The following is a 21,113-nucleotide window of genomic DNA, read 5'->3' as shown; positions in this document are numbered from 1 at the left end:
CTAAGCGCAATCGATCCACCAAAAAAACATTGCATGTTGTCAAAGCTTACGGCCCTGTTGTTCAATTCCATTACCAAATGGTAAAATGGTTAAACTGTTACAGGGATATTTTACAAACACTGTAAAAAGTCGAAATAATTCAAAAACATGATATCAACAATTGGTTTCCGAGGTGTTTGCCTCATATAAAACAACATTGGACCAACAAATGCAAAGTAGTCCAAAAAACTTTGAAAGAAGAAAAAGTTGTTCAGCTTATTCCCCTATTTAATTTATGTTTCGTTATCTTCAAACTTTCTTAGACATCACAACTATCTTTATGTTTCGTTATCTTCAAACTTTCTTAGACACCACAACTATCTTTATGATTCGTTATCTTCAAACATTTAGACACCACAACTATCTTTATGATTTGTTCAAACCCTCATAGACACCACAAGTATCTGTTTATAAAACGTATGATTGATAACAAAGATTTTTTTAGGCAATCTAAAAAGTAAGAAAAGCAAGAGTAGAAGCAGACAAGTAGAAGTTTAAGTTTAAAACAGTTTTATCCATGTCCCAAAATGATAATGATACCTTTATAGTGTAAATGTTGAAACCATTCTATATATATGTTATAAAAATGTTTTGTGCTTCAGCTGAAAAAAAAAACACAAAAGAAGGTTAAACCGATTAAAAGAGAATAAAGTGCGTTACTTTGTTGTACACCCCAGGGATATAATTGCAATGTCATAAAAATCATCTGTTTCGTTTGTTAGTACACACCCAACAATAATATAACTAATATAATACAAATAGAAACCTTTCATCTTTCTGTTTATCATTTTCATGTATATGTCATAAAATAAAGCATTGCTACAAAGCCAAGTCAAACAGTTATTTTGGTATTGGGTGTCATCATGTATTTACATGTGAAAGTTTGATTATGTTCTATCATAGCACTTCTTTCTACTGACTACTTTAGTGTTGTGCTGTCTTTGCGAAGAAAGACAAAGTAAGTAAAATGTAAGATGGTGTATACCCATTCAATTGTAGACAATAAATTGTCTTCTGGAATGAAAATATGTTCACTCTAAGTTATGTTTTTTTCCTAAAACCAAATTTATCAAACTTTTATATTATGTCTTTGATAGCAAATGTTTATGTTATGTCCCTGATAGACATTTTACAGTGAATTTAAAGTGGGAATGTCACGAAAGCTTTCAGAATGTTATGTCAGGAGTACAGACGTATTAGTTTGTGTGGGTGTTTCAGCTTAAGTTACCTTCACAATTACACATCACATTAAGTCGCTTTATTCAAGAAAGGGACAGGGAGTCATTTCACAGACAAATGACATACCTATTCTTTATAAAACCCTAAGCAATATTTTGTCAACATAGCTTGATTCATGGAAACGGGCACGCTCTCACTCTCTTGGGCAAGTTACCAAAATGCGGCTGCCAGTTTTTCTCTTTTATTTCGCATACCTTCTGTTATATGTATTTTCCGAACACCATATTATTCATACAGTTCAAAATAATTACCCGAAACAATCCTGCAAATAACGCATTTGTTCTGAGCTAATAAGAAAATAAATACGCAGGTAGGAAAGCAGACATTTCAGTATTGTAAGAGATGTGTGTTCTCGCTGAGTTATTTCATTTTATTACCACCTTTTCCCTACTGCGAATATCGGCTTCATGTTTCTCGTAATATTCAGAAAAAAAATCGAGATTAATTCGTTTACCTGTGTTCTCCAGGTAATATTTATCATTTGAAGAGAGTAGGTAAGCATTTGCCCTGTCATTCAGCATTTCAAAGACTCATTTTGCTCTTTATGGTCCAAAGTGAAACACCTATTACCGCAAAGAGAATTGTCAAAACTATAACAAAACATTATAAAGAGAACTATGTCTATTTCACTGACTGTGACACTTAACAACAAATCTGAGTAGAAGAAAACAAGATACAATTATTCCAGACAATTCTTATTATCCTTATTCATCACATTCGAACATTAATATACATTATACAGAGTCTTCGTGGGATTTTAATTAAAAAAAAAAACACTTTCAAATTTACTGAAAACACTTAGCGCTGCACTGTTTTGCACACTTTCAAAGGAAAAGAATCATTATGTGAACAATAATTCGATATCTGTTAGGTCTATAACCCTTTATTTTAATGACAGTAAGAGCTCGCAAGGTAGAAATTGCTGTTTCTAAATTAGAAAAACGGCATTATTCGGGGATTATTTTGGAGGGAATCGTTTTCAGAATACAAAAATAGTGTTTTTTCCTCTGCTGTTCTCCTTTATAGATACCAGTTTAATTTAAAACTCAATTTACTTCATATTTTTATTATAAGATGCAATTTCCTTTAGCTTAATTATTACCATCTGCCTGAGTAGAATACGCATGGATATAAAAGTGTATTGTTTAAATAAGCAGTTTATCTCACCGGCATCAGTTTAGTACTTTTTAGCTGCTTTTAGAACATTTTCATACTTTTAACCTAAGAAATTCTCTTTGCAAATTTTCAAGTCTGCCAAAATTTCCACGTTAAACGGGTAGAATTATTGATTTTTTTGCTGAGCAATGTAGATCACGTGTATCGCTTTCATCAGCTTTCTAATGAGACGTTATGGTCGTTAATCATTAATTATGTCTTCCACTGTAAAGTTAAAATGTAGTGGTGAACAACAAAAAAAAAAAGCTTCGCAATCACACTGGAAATATCCGTTAAATAAAAATCAAGATTTTAATGGGGTTCATCTTTGATAATTCTTTCAGTCACACAAACATCTCAAAAACGAGAATCAAAATTACAGTTGTCAAGTACGACCTAAATCTCCAGCTGGAATATTTCAGAACAAAATAATACTAAAACGTCAGAGCTGTAATGTGATATCAGCAAGAATTTGCTAAAGTAAGGGAAAACGCTCCTTCGCCATATTTTAATGTGATTTGGCTATGTCTTTGTCGTATAGCTTAATGAACTTTTTACGGTTTTAGAATAGGGCTTAATTGCGCAGTATTTTAGCGCCAAAGTTTTTGAGAGAGGCAATGTTTATCACAATAACATACCTGCATAGATGCTTTTGAAAGTATTTACGATGTTTTAGGAATTTTACGCTTCCGCTAAAAGGTGACAAATGCCCTGTGAATCACTGAGTAATGGGTAAGTACTGCGATAGAATAAAAACAAAAATATGTAACTGTTCTTTTGAAGTGATAAGTTTTTAAAGGCGCTGAACTGACTAGAAATGTGGCTGCTTCATGTGGTCCTTTTTCTGGTATTAAAAGCATATATCAGTATATTGACAATCGTTTCGTAGACAAATGTGCATGTTTTCATGCTGTTCACTTTTCCTGCTTAACAACTCTTTCTTTCTATGATTTGGTGATGTTCGAATTTCGTTTTTGAAAGTACTAATCTACATGTAACTCTTAATTTGTCATGGTTAATCTCCATGACGTTGAGGACGAGTATCATTTTATTTTAATGTGTCCCTGTTACACTGATATAAGAAAAAAATATATAAAACGATGTTATTACATAAGACCCAGTCTGTATAAGTTTATTGAGATGTTAAAGACAGAAAATAGAAATATGTTAATTAATCTATGTCTATATCTTAGAACTGCATTGTCACATAGATTATCTTTATCAACAATTATTACAGAATAATTCATCCTCTGTATCTGTTAAATGTGAACATCCTGTATAACTTCGATCATTATGATTTTATTTATTGATGTTTTATTATGTTCAATGTATATTTGACGATGTACACATGTACAAGTCTGAATAAATGATCTGTTCTGTTTTGTTCTGTTAATCTAGTAGGTTTATAGGACTTGGAGCTACCCAGTTTTAAAGAGGTACTATGTCCATCATTTACTCAAATATTTTAGCAAGAGATATTGATTTAAATTTAAGATATATATTATCAGATATATTTAATTGCGCTAACTGTGTATATAAAACTGAATTCATTCTTTAATGTCATTTCTAGTAACTTACATACATTTGTACAAAAAGAACAAAAAACACATGTGGCATTACATATTCATATTGTGTTTACGTGTGTTGTCTTTTAGATCTATCACACAATACAAAACACAAAACGCACTTTAAACATACATAAAGTCCCAACTTCGAATAAAAGTTTTGACATAATATAAATTTGAATATGGCAACTTCCAAGGTGATATTTCTTTAAATGAATGTTTAACAAAGGAAACCAGCTGTTCTTTATACGTTATCACTTCAGCCATTTCGCTAGACCTCTAAATATACGTCATAACGATAAATCAAAGGTTTATCAAAGAAATGTTCGTACCTTTCGCCTCTGTATATCAATACTTTTCTCTCGATTATCTCACATCTAGGTAAATCAGGTAAAACATTTGGCATCATTTCACTCTGATTTAGGTCAAATAATTGGAAACTTTAGGATACATAAAGCAATTAACACATGCACCTGACGTTACGTCGCATTGTGACACTGATTTAGGCCATATTTATGCTTAACAATGATCAATTCCGTTTGTTTTATATTCAAGTAAAAAGAAAGAAACTCAATGCTGGTCCATCTCATTGTGAATCGATATGGTTTATTTTCAGACATTTTAAGAATGTACAACAGTTTTACAGCTTACAACAATTTCATCTGAGAACTGAAGTGTTATGATTATATAAAGGTATTTTGATGAAAAATATTGTGCCATCTTTATCGTCATATCGCGTAGTGATATTACAGCTCCCTATATAGCATTGAAACAATCAGTCTGCTATATTTTCCGTTACAGTTTCTTTCTGTTGCGGGTCTACTTTGCGATGTATGGCTCTATGACTGTTTTTGGAGTTTTCTGTGTTTTCGAGAAATCTGCCCTTACCTTTTACTTTTTGCTGTGATGATAAAGACGGAACAATAACCAATATGCATATTTCCTTCAAGCATAAAATCTCTAGCTGACGTCGACATTGTGCATACAGTTCATAGGTTTAAGTTTACTTTAATGGTTACAAGGATATTTTGGGGATGAAAAGGCCTAACCTTACTGTCATTTTAAGTTATATTGCAATAAGTAGATCCTCTGTTCCTCTTATCGCCTACACTATATGTTGTGATGGTAAAAACGCAACAAAAATCTTATACACCAAGCTAGATATGGCTTATGAGACACTGGGTACGAACTAAGTTTAGGGGCATTAATTGGATGCACTCATAAGAAGTAACTGCACTATCCACTGCACCACTGAGATAACTGGTTCCAAAGAATGAAATAAATTTTGCTGTTCTCAGCGCTGTTCTCACTGAACACCCGAAATAACTTTATGACAAACTTTATTAGTTTCATTATGGTTTTGTGGAAGGATTTTAAGATCATATTCGATCTCATTTAGTTCAAAGCAATGATTCTTGTCTATGAAGCTGCTTGTCAGTAAAGGTAACAAATCATGGCATTTAGTGTCCCGGCATAAATACAAATACTTTCTTTGTTAAAAAGCAATTCCATTAGCATATTTGATTATTCTAGCACTCCTGGATATAGGACAAGTTATCATGGCTTGCGAGCAGGTGAGCGTACGCAATGTGAAGAAAATCTGCTCATTTCATTCCATTTGTCGATCATTTCCAAAGATTTGGAACAATTTAAATTTCATTTTAAGTTATATTGTAAAATCATTAAGTTTCATGGGCAGGGAATTTCGTGGTTTTGTCCAAGATAGCTACTTCATGAGAATTTGAATTCATGGGCTTCAACTTCAGATGATAGAATGAGTGTGATTTTCACTTGTTTCTTTGGAATTTATCTCGTAGATTGATGCAGCCACGAATTCCACAAACATAGTCCCATACAAATATTTATTATTTCGCAGTAGATGTTCATGGGACAAATATTACGGGTGAAAAGGGTTGGTAACTTTATAAGTAGACAAAGCACTGCAATCATTTTGATAACATCAAGCATTATTTAGCAATATCTAAGTCTTGTCTAGGTGTATGTTCTTGGTTTGAAGCGAATCAGTTTCTCACAAAGAAGACGGGTATACAATTTGTTATCTGTATGGTCAATCTAGTCTTTCACACAGATGGTTCGAATAAATACGGTGTACACAGTGGACTGTACCTTGCTCAAAGATAATATCGCGGGCTCAATATTCTTCTCTTTATGTTTTTATCTAACCATAGATAACTGTGTTACTAGTTAGCGCTAAACAAACAAAGATATCGAACTGACAAACAACCTATCTATACAGTAGATCATTCGCAGATCATTTTCTATACGAAAACCATGTATCCCTTTTGCCTAAAGGCAATACTATCGTGAACAAGAGGCCAACATGTCTGCATTCCGTGCAGTACTTTAAGTACAGCTGTCAAATATGATTTCCCGGGGAACTCTTACAATGCTGTGTTGAAGGAGATACACACTTTTCATGTAAACTCCCGATACAAAGCCATTATCCAATTACAGACAATTACTCTAATATGTTCTCAAAAGTGTGAATTCGAGATCAAAAGAGAAAATGAACAGGAGCCTCCAGAAATAATTAAACTTTGTTTTTATTTTTTTCCTACACGAATATACTTGCATAACATGAATTGCAATGATATTAGAAACTAAAAGGAAACATATTGACAATAATATGGATATAACTTCGATTGCTGTGGCGGGCACCAGACATTAGAACCATTCAAGATACATGAAAATAAGAAAATTCTTTGAACAAATGGCTATAACTTTATTCGCTATTGGTTATATAGACCTTATTTGCCTATAGCCGGGTGTGTGTGTGTGGGGGGGGGGGGGGGGGGGGGGGTGTCTATATATATTGTGGTATATCTTCCCATACGACGAGAAATTGACGTTAAATGGAATATATCCAACATTACTGTAAACAAGAAAAATAAAGATTTGTGATACCCAGGACACGGATAAGAACCAGTAAGGCTTCTATTAGTTTGAAATACAGAAAAAAAATCTGTGTGTTATATTTTGTTTCTTGTTGAATGTGGTATATTTTTCTGGACGACAAACGCCAGTCTAGAAAATGATATAAGAAAAATTCTTCTTAAAAGTTGTCCTATCCTGACTTTAATATACGGGTGTTTTCCGCAATGTCTAGCGCGATGTATAAAGCAATTTCGAAACCATTTAGGTAATGATCCTAATGATAAGAAATTAACTAGCTTCATTTCTTCTTTATTTTATTTTTGGTACAATTGGATTTCAAATACAAAGATTGATGCTGTATCTAGTAATATTTTTGTGCTAAACACAAATAATCTAGTTTTTCTCATTGGTAGAAAGGTTAGACATCAGGTTGGTCAGTATTAAAGTTCACCAGGTCAAACTGGAAAGAAGGGAAATTACCGGAACGGTTTGCTAATTAGGTGCAGGCTCTTTAATTAGTAGGAAATTAACACCGCATTTTACATGCACATGAGATTATTTTTAAATCACAGAAAATATGAAAAGAAGAAAAAGTACCGAATGTTGATTTTCTTTGCGTTCCTTTGTACGCCAACATTTACAACGTCGACATGGCACATTGATTGCTTAAAATGAACAAATTTGTCGTTTGTGCGTCGGAACTAATGACGTATAGCACCTTCACTGTACCTAGATTTACTTTAATTATTTAAAACAAATTTGTTGGGTTTAACGTCACACCGACACAGTTATAGGTCATATGGCGGAAGACCCCAGGTGCCCATCCGTGCATTATTTCAGAACCAACGACCTTCCGTAAGCCATAGTACGATTTTATTGACAACGTTACATCCTTTAATTTTAGTAACACATTTTTTTCTGGTCAAAATCACGTATTACGTGATACGGGAAAAAATAAATATATTTAAGGTGACTTACAACGCTTTGTGAACTTTTATTCGTAAAAGCTTCCAAAGTTTGTATCTTTTGTATGGTATTTAGAAATCTTTAAACAGATGGTAAAAAATTTGACTACAGAAATACGAAAATCATTAAAAGGAAAAAATATGTCACCAATCATCATTTTTCGAACAAGGCTTGCAGCTAGGGGAGCACCTTTTACTATTGAGAGACTTATTATTGTTTGTTCATTTACTGTGTTTGAAAACATATGAATGATCCATAATTTACCTCATATTGATTTGATTTGTACTGTTCCTTATCGAACTGATGCATGCCTATCATACAATCACCGACTAACTGACGCGTCTGGTTTTTAGATAAGTAATCTTCCGGTACTGATATATTTAAGGTAGTTCTAACTCTTATTCCCATTCATTCACAAGCTGGTTGAAGTGTGCTATTTTTAAAAATTGAGAACTTTATTTAGAGTAAAATGTTTTAACAGATAAAACTAACTTACTGAATTTCTAGGAAGGAAGTTTTCACCAACACTGGCATTCTTCTAACTCAAATCATTACACATCACTCACAAATAGAAACGCTCGTTTCGTTGCTATAGTTACCGACCATCGTTGAAATCAGCCAAACTATCTCCGCGGTATGCTTGTTTGAAAACTTCGGAAGTTGTGAATTTGTTCTACCTATTCTCCTACGTTTCACCGAGTTGGAATTCGTTTATGACTATAGATAAATGTTTAGACGTTTGTAGTATAGAAAACATTTGTGGATTTTCCTTCTTTTTGTGAAGGACCTCTGCAAATCGTCCTAGATTTCTTTTTGACATATTGTGACACATTGGAATTTCTATAACGAGACAAGAGACTGTAAGTATTTCTTTACATATACATTAACAGTGGTCTAATTAAGAGAAATTCGTATAAAATACAGGCGACTTCACAGTCCAAACTGTGACAATAAATTACTTCACAATATGAAGTCACAGCTGCTTTAAGAAATTTCTGTGAAATGTAAAGATACTTTTATCAGCGTTTGCTTCATATTCAATTGTGGCTTACGTGCACAGTTGGAATGTATTTATTTCCAAACTTCTTTTTAGAATCTGTCTCACAGTGAATCTAAAACTGTATGTATAAAGAGCATGACTTGTTAAAAGCATAAGGTATGTTCTGAAAGCTCTTGACTGATTTTTATTGTATTAATGTATTAGTATTAAATTAAAGAATCTAACATTCTGCTATTATCAGTATAATATATCCAACATTAGAAATACTCGCGAGATGGAGAGCAAAAGCAACAGTAGTCAAATTTAATTTCTTTACAATGCAATGATTTTGTTTATCTTTTGTTTGCGTCGTCTTTCTCAAATTTATGCTGTTCCGATGTTGTTACTGGACATAAGACATAAGGCACTAGTAATCGTTTTGAACTAGTGTGTATAACGTTATATTCAGGTATTTTAAATAAACAACTGCATGGTTTATTTTTTCACTATTTTACAAAGTCATAAAACGAGAACAGTAAGAGGTTTATTTCGAATTAAATGTTGCTGTATAAAACATTTATGTTAAGTCGCGAAAACATATGAAAGTTTTTTCAGATTATGAATGTGACCATCCGACTATAATTATTTAAACATATTTGTGGAAAAGTGAGAAAGTGATATGTGATATTTAATATAGTCGTTACCAGGCCCAGTACTTTAAGTTTGAAATATCATTGAATTTTCTTACCCACCCCGTCAATGTAAGAATTTTTACACCATACATGTCAAGAAAACTTGAAAAGTATCGTGAAGAAATACATATTAAATTTCCAACACCACTTCAAACAAGATATCGCTTTGATTTACCTTTCGTATTTGAAAATATGATAGTTTTCATACATGGTATGTATAACAATGAAAGTTCTGTTCTGTTCTATTCTGTTCTTCCTCTTCTGAATTCATATTGGTACCAAATCTGTATACATTTTTTAAATCATGACAGTAATTTGTGGCCAATGCATCGGGCTTATTTTACTATTGACCTTATAGTATTTAAATATGTTAAAACTGTATAATCTGTTAACACCAATGACATTTTTAATCTTGCCTTATACATTGTGTTTTGAAAAGTGTTTAAAGACATGCCGGACGCTTTTTTTTCTTATTTTATATATATGTTCAATACAAACCTACGTTTAGATGATACCTTTTGCTTAGACTAGGTGTGTAATTTGCTCATATCTTACATGTTTTCTTGATCTCATTGTTTTGCTAGAGGTTGCTGTATATTTTGCTACGATTATTGTATATCTAGTTATACAAACTCAGCTGTCTGACAGCATTTTCAATACTTCTGTCATGGACATAATCAACCAGAATCCTCATGTAAGCAATTAAGATGTTGACTTGTTTAATAAAACATTTAGGCAAGCTAATGGAACTTTCCTTGTCCGTAATTGCTCTCATATTGGTTCATTCTGGTGGTTCACCTTTGTGGCATTGATTGTTTTCATGTAGCTTCGTGTAGATATTCTATAATAGAACGTTCCTTGGTTGCTCTTGGTGTCAGTTGCACTTTATATATTGTAAAAAGCAACGTCTATAATCAGTTTTCTATCACACATATAAAGATCCAGCAGGGCAAAGGGTTTCTCTGAAAAGTGATGTGTGTTTGCTTGCTGAGGGATTAATGTTATCGCGATGTTGATTTACAGAGAAACTGATCTGCTTGAACAGAAAATGAGTATTTATTCCGCACATGTTTTGTTGTATTAAACTAATGAAGAATTGCACGTTCTGGCGGTTAATCACAACATCAGTAATTGCAGAAGTAGTTAAAGTGTTTCGCACTTATCAGCTTTTCGAAACAGCATCTTAATAACAGGGCATTTGTAAATAAAATGCATGATGCAGTAATGATGAATTGACTGGGAGGGAAGTAACTGTATATGAGCCGCGCCATGAGAAAACCAACATAGTGGCTTTGCGACCAGCATGGATCCAGGCCAGCCTGCGCATCCGCGCAGTCTGGTCAGGATCCATGCTGTTCGCTAACAGTTTCTCTAATTGCAATAGGCTTTGAAAACGAACAGTATGGATCCTGACCAGACTGCGCGGATGAGCAGGCTGGTCTGGATCCATGCTGGTCGCAAAGCCACTATGTTGGTTTTCTCATGGCGCGGCTCATTTTATTATAAATTGAAACTTTTGTCTCCATATTCATGATTAACGCGATACATAACCATAAACTGTTTAAAATAATCTGACGATAAATGCAATTTTAAACAATATCTTACAGTGCAATGCACAATGATGTGAGGTATCAATATAATTTCAACATTTAGATATAATCCTTTAGAAGATATTCCGAACGTGTTTTCAAAGAAGAAGAACATGTTCATGCAAACACTTTTCAAATTTCATCACTGATTGACATGCATATTCAGCGAATGTGTATGCATGTACAAAAACCATCACAAGCTAATGAGCCAAAGTACTACAAATATTTGGACAACAGACATGTGTTTATACAGCAAACACTAGATGTTTATCATTTGTTTATCATGTAACGTTGCAATAGGAACAATACAGAACCATGTACAAGATCTAATCTGGCAGGATTATCTGTATATTTTATCTTTGAAAGAATTCGTCTTGGTATTTAACATTATCTGTATAACAAAGGTGCAGTGCTCTGTTGAACTTTTGATGCTATACAAATATATAATATACAATATACAAATATAAAATACACAAATAAATACATAGATTCAACAAAATCAGTTAAAGTTCCATAAAGCTTGAAATTTTATATCAAAAAACAGATGAAACAGCTACCAAATATTATGTTATGCGTAATTATATATTATGAAGAGCGCCACTTTTAATACTACACATGGACTTTTACTATTAGACTTAGAAAGTGAGGTAATTAAAACAATAGATTCAATACAACTTTCTACTTTGCTCATCAGTATTCAAACCATTGACAAATACTAGAAGAAACAATTATGGTAAACAGGATTTAACATGAAATTCTATGTTCATAACGGAAGAAGTGTCAGCCACATTTTAAACAAAGGCATTATAAGCCTTAAACAAGAGATGAATATACTCCTAATTAATAATGGTTAAAATTTGTTGACTGCAAATATGTGTCCGTCTGAGATGATACTAGACTACCTACTAGTCTAACAATGGATCTATTTTACGAAACTTTTATTTCATTCAATGAACTTTCAATTCTGTAAAATGCCCTGTTGAATATCAGGCATTATTGTCATGTTAAGTATTTTAACAGAAGTATAAGAAAAGACTATAATTGACAGCAGTAAGGACTATGACAAGTTTAAGATTTTTCTTGAGATGAAAATGATATTCCTTTAACCTACTTATGATATAAATATACAGTCGAACTCGGATAATTCGGGCAGCACCCTTTGCTCAAATTCATCGTCAGGTCCTTGCAAACTCCCCATATAATGTATTCCATGACTCGAACTATCAATAACAAACTTTGTCTGTCCCATCGAGTTCGAGTGAACTCATTTATAAATGTGAATCGTGTACCTATTTATATATGTATTGTTTGAAAACTTGTAATATTTATGCCTATTTTATCATAGGTATTTCATCTGCTATCTTGTCAAAATCATATTATGTAAGTTATTCAATATTGCCTTGCTATATGGCATTTTATCCTGCATCTTGTACAAAATGGTAATCTTAATATTAAAACCGTGTGTGTGTGGGGGGGGGGGGGGGGGGGGGGGGGGGTGGGTAGAGGATGTGGTTCGACGGAGGGATGGGGCAGAGCTTGAGGGGCGTTCTTGATTGAATAACACATATTGGCATTTATACTCTCTTTTTGCAGTATGTCGCACAAAGAAAATAAACCTTTGACTTTTGTTCAGTGTCACTGCGGGTCATTTGAAACATAGGTGAAAATAAACAGGGTGAAAAAATTCAAGCGGTAAAGCACATTTCTCAGAAGATTGCAAGAGCATCTAACTGGCCCATTTATAGAATGCAAACACTTATAAAACGTCGTTCTCCAATGTGTTAAAAGATCATTATTTATACAAAGTGTGCCGAATCTTTTCAGTTGCCTTGCACGTGACAATCCGCTAATTCTGATGAAATTAATCTCATAATTATTTTGAATATATAAATATTATTAACATTTTAAATTTACAATTTTCATTTGTTTGCTAGTTCACAGGCGCAGACTAAAATTCATTCTATGTAGAAATTTTGATTGCAGATATTGTAGACGCAACTTGACCGCGATGGTTGACCTTAGGCTAATTATTAATATCGGTTATTTCATTATAGAAATCAAGGGTGCTTAGGGTAGCCGTATATATTTATATGGAATTAGTTTGTATACAGTGCAGTATCAAAGTATATATACTTACATTTGATCAATTAAAACTTTCCAATACACTAATTTATATTTACACAAAATTATATTTCCTTCTTCTCGTGCAGCTCGTGTTTTACGTACACTCCTTTTCAATAATAGGTTGTGCTTCATTATGTATTATAATGCAAAGGTCAGCCCTCGGGGTTAAGTTGCGTCTACTATAGCTGCAAAAATGGTTAAAATTGCCAAAGGTAGAAAACTAATTAAACACATCCAGTTAGACCTGTCGTATAATATGATTACAACAAATTCATTATCAGATCAAAGACATGACTTGAATAATTGGTAGTAGATTACCACTAATAACAAAAAATATGCAGGTAATTAGTATACCTCCCTCACAAGGAAGCCACTGATATCATCTAGTTTCAAAGCAAGCGCGGAAAATGCATAGATAACTTTTTCGTCGAACGGGATACAATATTTATACAGATATTCCACGACCTTTACAACACAAAAACTGGCTGACTGGATAATGCTGATGAATAATACAGGTGCTGAAAAAACACCCGTAGAGAAATGTGGTGAAGTACTCTTTTCGCAGCATTTGGTCATCAACCTTTTTAATGCTAATAAAACAACAGTAACAGAAGTTGATGGGAAAAGCGATGTCTCTATTAGAGAAACAGAATATTTTAACAGTCATACATAATAGGATGGAATAGCGATATAAACAAACGCGTTATTTCGCGAAATATAAGCATCGCGAATTTGTTTAATTAGTCGCGTTTAATTATCATGCTGAATAAAGAGATTCAGGTGTGAAAAAGTTTCCTTACAAGAATGAGACGGAAGGACAGAAAAAGTGATGAAACACAAGAAATTAAATAGGTTTTAGCGCGAACTGATTCCGCTTTACAGTAATGGTAACGATATATTTACAAGTTCCCCAGAGTTGGTCAAATGAAGAAAAAAAATTGAAAAGAAAAAAATTAAGTTTAACGCTTCCTGCGCAGACTGAGGGTATTGTGTTTCTTTCTTTCTATATATAATTCTATATATATATAATTTCTTACTCTGAACACGGCGCGAATAATCCAGAATTGGATAATGTTGATCTGTTTTCTATTTAAAGAAAGTAAGCTTTTTTGAATGGTCTTAGGTTTATTTATATCATTTTTTTTTAAAATATTTAGATATTGTGTATTGTGGAACCGATGAAGTATTACTTCGTGATTTATTCCTGAGAATCTTGTTCTACTCAGAACAGATTACTGTCTAAATGTTGTTTGACGTCAATGTCATAATCTTTTGTCGTAAATCAATGCTAAAATATCCCATTTAAATAATATTAAATTTGTTCTATGATATACATTGACAATTAAAATAACTCAACACGGTTACACAGTCCGATGTCTTAAAGATTTAAACGTGCAAACTCGAAACACAAGTGTGATATAGTCTGTGATCAAAATGATACGTCCTGTATTTATTTTTAGCGTAATGCTTCCAGCAATAACATAAGGTTACATATTACAGAGTGTAAAAGATGAGATGTTATCGTTCTGTGTGCGTACAAAGGTGTAACTCTCCGCTCATGTGGTATGCAGATTAAACTTTGGCATCTCATTCACATAAAATACAAATAAAATGTGTTTTAAGCATGAAGGTGAAAATATGTCCTGTATTTACGACCCACGCTGTTTTCATTATTCCATATGATTGTGTTTGGTGTTGTTCATCTGTAGTCGTGATTGGCTGACATGACATCTGACATTGTCTTGTTTCATTTGGTACTATTTTTTTCTATAAAGTTTGGATGTGGAAAGACGTGTTCATAACAGAATATGTTAAATTTCTTCTACTTAGACCCCTTTCGATAAATTAAGAATTATGACACATTAAAGACTATACAAGGTGACACGGTATATTTACGGGAGCGTGCATGAGTTTGCCTTACTTCAGCAGAAAATTTACATTATTGCGAATTCAGTTATCCCATTATCTGTTTCTCAATATTGTGTTTTCTTAAATCAATAGTATATGCCATTATCAAAAATTTCTTTACCTTATGGACAACATGTATATAGTAAAACTTATTGAAGGGTATAGTTAGTATACTTTCTGAAGAAGCTTTTGTTTTGTAATTGTTTACATAGTCGAGTCTCGAAACGTTATAACCATTCAAATGAGCAGACTGTGGCAGATTCAACCCGTATCTAAATAAAAGCTTCTATGCTCTGTTATTATTTTTTTTGCATTTGATTTTCTGTAACATGTTCCACGTGCTTCCTGCAGCGTGCTCGTATACATATTTTTCGGAATGCTCACCCTTTGTCACAGGTATACACTTACTGATTCACCTTTTACTACACCTATTCACTTATGATTTCACCTTCACCTTCAGGAACCGAAAAATAACCAAACTCTCCCCGGCATAATATAACCTTGACATTTGCATACCCTTTACAAAACATAATAATTACATTTTATTATCAGAGACCCATCAATAAGCACTATAACTTAATATCAATCTCTGCGTATGTGGCTCTCAACGGTTATCATATGGTGTTTGTCTCCTACACGTGTATCAAAGTACGGGAAGTATCGCAAGGAGTTTCGCAAAGTACTCATATAATTATTTTTACTGCTGTTCGTACATTAAGGTGTATACAAACGTCGTAGGCACTTAGTTTTATTTTTGATTAGTATTTTCCTCCTGCAAAAGTTACATACGACAGCTCGATTTGCGTGCAGACAAGTGGAATGTTCTCTCAATATCATAAATAAAGAAATTACAAATATTTTGTTTTGGCAAGACATATATTTAATGTATGCCCCAGATTGAAACACACAGATTGGCAAACCCAACACCTCATTTATGCATATTTACATTAATGTAATGCCAGGAACTTCTGTATCAGCATTATGAATTTTGGCAGTCATTTAGGCGTTAGAAAGATTCTGAGTTCATGTCTTTAGTTTTTCAAACATTTCGAAATGTAACGAGTCATTAAAAATAGAACATTCTAACACTTTTAAGATTTTCTTTTATATAAACAAAGAAGGATTTTACCGTGTATTGTCTTGTCGATTAGAACACGTTTCGCAAAATGACCTTCTTTTGGCTATTGCAGTTTACTCTTAGATTTTAGTTTTGTGTGCTTTGTTGGCAAATAAAACACGGTTTTGAGTTCAGATACGTAGTAGTCTAATCACGAAGGCCGAAGGGCTGAGTGATTGATTACGACGCATACATAGTGATTCAGTGTAATGTAGACAATAGTTAACGTAAAAAGCTTTAAGATATGCATAAGTTAGATTCATTATGTAAATAGTAGGACTTTAAACGTCGTTATATCATATTCATAGTCATAATATAAGGAAGTAGTCCCATAAAGACACGTATTGTCCGGCCTAACTCACCGCGCATGTGCAAAGTGGAAAATGCCAAAATCACATACGGAACCACGTAAGTTGCCGATTCTCTTTATGTGTGCAGTACCTTAAATAACATTGATTAATGGTGAAAACGAATTTAATGAACACGTTGAAGCATGCCCCTTTAAGAGGTTTTTCTAGATAATATGTCACCGACAGAATTTAACATCATTGAGAAAGAACTGCAACTAAACAGATACCGAATAAAACATATTTTGACTGCACTATATATAAATTAATATTCATAAAAAACTTATTTAACAATATATCACTCTGGGATCTCCAATTAAGTTGTTGTATATATAATAATAATGTATTTCGTACGAATAAAATGGTTCGATTTTGTAAAGTTCAACTGGCTTTTTGTATGACATTGTAATAGTTTCTTTGAGAACCGACAAAACACATGATAACCATACCCAGTGCCGAAGCAATGTTATGATGAACATATCTGTAAAATTGGCAGTTATAAAATTACTTGACATCCAAACAGACTAGTTAATGTTGTGTTCTTATAACAATACCTGAATTATTCGCTACTTCTAAAAAAGGGGCGAAAGTGTGTTTAGGAGAAAATTTCACAGTATAAACATTACATCCTTGAAACATTTCCTGGTGTAACCATCCTAGAAAATTCAACCTCAAAATTCCCAAAAGTTAATTTATAACAGATAGCAAAACGTTGACAGATTGTTAAGAAATACCAGAAATTGCTTTTAATACTTCAATTAAAACTAAGTAGTTCTTGAATGAAAGTTGCAGAAGAAGTTTAAACTTTGACCAGCTGAGATATTTCAAGAGCTGTTGGTATGTAGAAAGGAGTGTTCAACACTTATCTTCTGTGCAAACGTGCAGACGCGTGTTGCAGTAATGTACATTCTTGGTGAATTAGTTGGCAGAAATTCACCCAGACGTAGTAAAAACCCTATCTGATATATTTTGATTAACTTGTATCTATTTTCGGTGTTGTTTTTCTAGTTCATTTAATTCTAGCTATTTTACGTCTACTCATACGCTCAAAATTTTCAAATATTCGTTTTATTTATAAAACAATAACATCATCTGCCTGACGGAAGATAACACCTTCAAGAGAGCAATATATAAACAAAAAGCAAGTGCACGATAATAAATTTTACGTTGAAAAAACTTTATGATGAAAAGTGAATGGCAGAACGTCTAAACAACAAGAGGATCGTTTGTATGTTAGTAAATTAACAAGGAGAGTAAAAGTCACACACACAATGTTTACCAGGTGTAACAGACACTTAAATAAGTGAAACAACATTCCAAGACATTTTATGATTATGCATATTAACAAAATGTCAAATAGTGCTTTAGAAAGCATCAAAGAGAACAAAGATATTCCGCGTGTCACACTTTAAATGTTAAGCATTGCTAATTTGTTTGAACAGTTGACACGCTGCTCTTTGATGTTAAAATCATCTTTCCATTTTTTTTATTATTATCATAGAGGTGCATTTTGTTATAAACTATGAAAACTGCTAGAGGTGAAAATGACGTCAGTAAATGCTTTTTTAAATGACATTGCATCAAAATCACGCCTACTGTTTAAATTCATAAGTATTATGAAACTAAAGTTGACTGAAAAGAAGTATGTAAAACGTTATTACTGGTTGCAGCGTGGCTTATCGGCGTCACAGATTATATTGACTCGGTATCATTTTTTGGTGAAAAAAATAAGCTTAGTATTCATTAGGGTATCAAAACATTCAAATAGGCTTCAAGCAATTTGATATCTTTTATTGAAAACCAATACCGATATCAAAACCAACAAGTACGAATTTTCTTTTTAGCAAATACAAGAAACCTACATTACAAACTACATACGTAGAACAATATATATTCACACACACGTGAGAACAAATAGGAAGAAATAGAGTCTGAAATTCTCTTTAGTGTCTGTAGGATTTTTAAATTGGAACTAGATTCCGTCTGGGAACTGTGCCAATAGGTGTTACACTGATCCTACCTAGCATGTGTGGAAACTGATCTTGCCTCGCTAGATGCAGTTAGCATACCTGCAAATGTCAATATAGAACGTCAGCAAAAATGTATTTCCCAGAACCATTCTATAAGAGCGTTCAATTTTTCAAATCTCGGAACCAGACTGTTGTTGTTTACCTGCAAATATTTGAAGAAGAAATAATGTTTAAGAGTTTTACCAGTCGTTGTTAAAAATCAGTCATTGCAAACTTCATTACCGATGTTACATGAGCCAGAATGCGCCATTATTAATCGTGTTTTGGAATTAAAATATGATAAAATATAATTAATAATTAAGCACGGTGAATGAAAAACGTATGCGTAAGGTGAAAACTTTACAAAGCTAGAATCCCTGCATAAAAAGGAAACATGAATCATGAAATAATGAAAAAAAGCACAATGCCTAAACATTTTTCCCACCCACATATCGGAAAACCACAGCACCGCTAACTATTCTAAATAATCCCCATAACGTAAAACCGCAAAAGTGCACACAACCAACGTAAAGTAACAAAGCACATACACAAACTGTGAGTCAGTAAAAAACATGTTGGCATCCGCTTTATCAGCAACTCTGTTACATATATCGGTAAAAGAGAAGTTACAAGACAGCATTTTCTTTATATTCACCGATATATTAGCTCTACATAGTAATCGTATACATCTCCATGAATCAAAGAGTTCTAAAGCTTTAATACTCCATTAAAAAGTTCCAAGTAAAGCACAATATGAGTTACGTCATTGTCATGCTATTACAAACGCAATACGCATAAGAAGCAGGTTGAATCCTTGGAATGGTCAGTCACCAACATAGACGAATGCATGTGTTAATTGATCGCCAACTTCGCACTTGACCTAGTTGCAATTTGATAGATCTTTTCGAACGAAGCTTTGAACCGCCAGAAGACTTGTAACGTTATGACAAGGCTGTTATACTACTCATGTTTCTGTGCTACTGTTATGACTATTAAAGATGCTTCCAACACATGAAAATCTTTCCAGCTACGATGATTTAATCTGGGAATTGGCACCAATGTTCTGGCTTATTGTTAATTTTCCAAAAGATAAGACATATTTTCTAAATGCGTTTGAATGTACGATGCCTAACCTCCAAAATGACACAACTTTGAAGAAGATACCGTACACGTTTTAATAAGTTGTTTTCTTTTGAAGAAGTATCAATTTTTTTCAGCCAGTGGTAAAGAATATTTTGGAAATATAAACATGGTTTTTTAAATACTTCCAGGTGTTCGTGTATGAATTCTTATGACATTGGTTGATTTACCAAATTAAGTGTAGGATATAGTCAGTCTGCCAGGCATGTTTCGTAGCAAAGAACCTTGTAACTTTAGTTATTAATTTCTGTAAAATTCTTAAAACATAATGTTATCAAGGCTGAATAAGAACAGATTCTATTGAGTGAAAAAAGTTTTGTCTAACCACACTCTCCCCATTAGTTTTATTATGACTGATCGTTCCAAGGTTGTGCCCCACTGTGCTCTTTTATCTTATATACTTGTTTCGTACACGCTGTCTTTCCGATTAGCTTTATCTGTGTTCATAGCGTTTTTGTCGATAGCAGATCCGATCTTTAACAAAGGTTGCTGCTTGCATCGTAATATACATACCACGACATTTATTATAAAGTAGAGGGCGTGTAAATTAATTAGGAAATGGCATATAGGCCAATATCTGGACTGCCTTATTGATCGGAACAGCGCAGTAAACCTTAAAAAGCGGACTGATATTGAAGTTTTTAATCACCATAAATCTTAAATAACTTTAGATTGTCATTTTTCCATTTCAGTACAAGATGCCTACTCCGGAAGGGTTAAAACCTGAAATTAAAGACAACAGCGATGGCTCTATCAATGTCTCATACCAACCTAAAATTCAGGGCAGACACGAGGTTCAGATGTGCTACGAAGGAGCTGCAGTAGACGGTGAGTTACCAATACCAAAACACTGAAAGCAAAGACGGTCTTAAGTTAAACAACAAAGCCATGGGATGTTAATCAAATTTGCTCACATCTACAGCTTCAACTAACCGTTTAGTTCTGTAATGATAACCTGTTAACCTGATATGACGATATGTTTGTTAAATTCAGTAACGATAAAGACTTTCTCTGTGTATTTCTTTCGTGGTCCATATGCTCCTAAGTGTCACCATGTTTTCTCATCACACGAACTGAATATACACATGTCTGTTGCCCTCTCTTGCCTTTCAACACATTACACAAATAAACAAGTTAATTGCTTTAGTCTTGTTGAGAGGTTGTATTTTTCTAGTAATATCTATTTCTTTTTTTACATTCTTGTTGTATGCTAGAAACCAATTAGCGAAAAGTATATTAAATGAAGGGCTTAAGGAATATTACACAAGAACATGAGTGGAAGACTATTAAACGATTTTATTCTCCATAATAAACCATTCTAAAGCAATGAATGCGAAAACAACAGTTTT

General features: G+C 33.2%; 1 protein-coding gene across 4 annotated transcripts in view; it reads left to right on the top strand.

Annotated features, from left to right (window-relative positions):
• The window catches only part of LOC123561999 (filamin-A-like), a 159,695-nt gene that overhangs the window by 109,004 nt on the left and 29,578 nt on the right, over positions 1 to 21,113 (top strand). For 3 of the 4 annotated variants that reach the window (XM_053531082.1, XM_053531092.1, XM_053531085.1), the window contains exon 2: positions 20,457 to 20,592. In XM_053531082.1, coding sequence (XP_053387057.1) covers positions 20,457 to 20,592 — 136 coding nt within the window. Of the gene's footprint in view, positions 1 to 8,491; positions 8,720 to 20,456; positions 20,593 to 21,113 lie in introns of those variants that run through there. The other variant, XM_053531097.1, reaches the window with a different exon arrangement.

The sequence above is a fragment of the Mercenaria mercenaria genome, chromosome 2 (genome assembly GCF_021730395.1).
Source record: "Mercenaria mercenaria strain notata chromosome 2, MADL_Memer_1, whole genome shotgun sequence".
In the NCBI taxonomy this organism is placed as follows: domain Eukaryota; kingdom Metazoa; phylum Mollusca; class Bivalvia; order Venerida; family Veneridae; genus Mercenaria; species Mercenaria mercenaria.
Note: the sequence above shows the minus strand (reverse complement) of the source record. Positions and strands in the feature narration are given on the sequence as shown.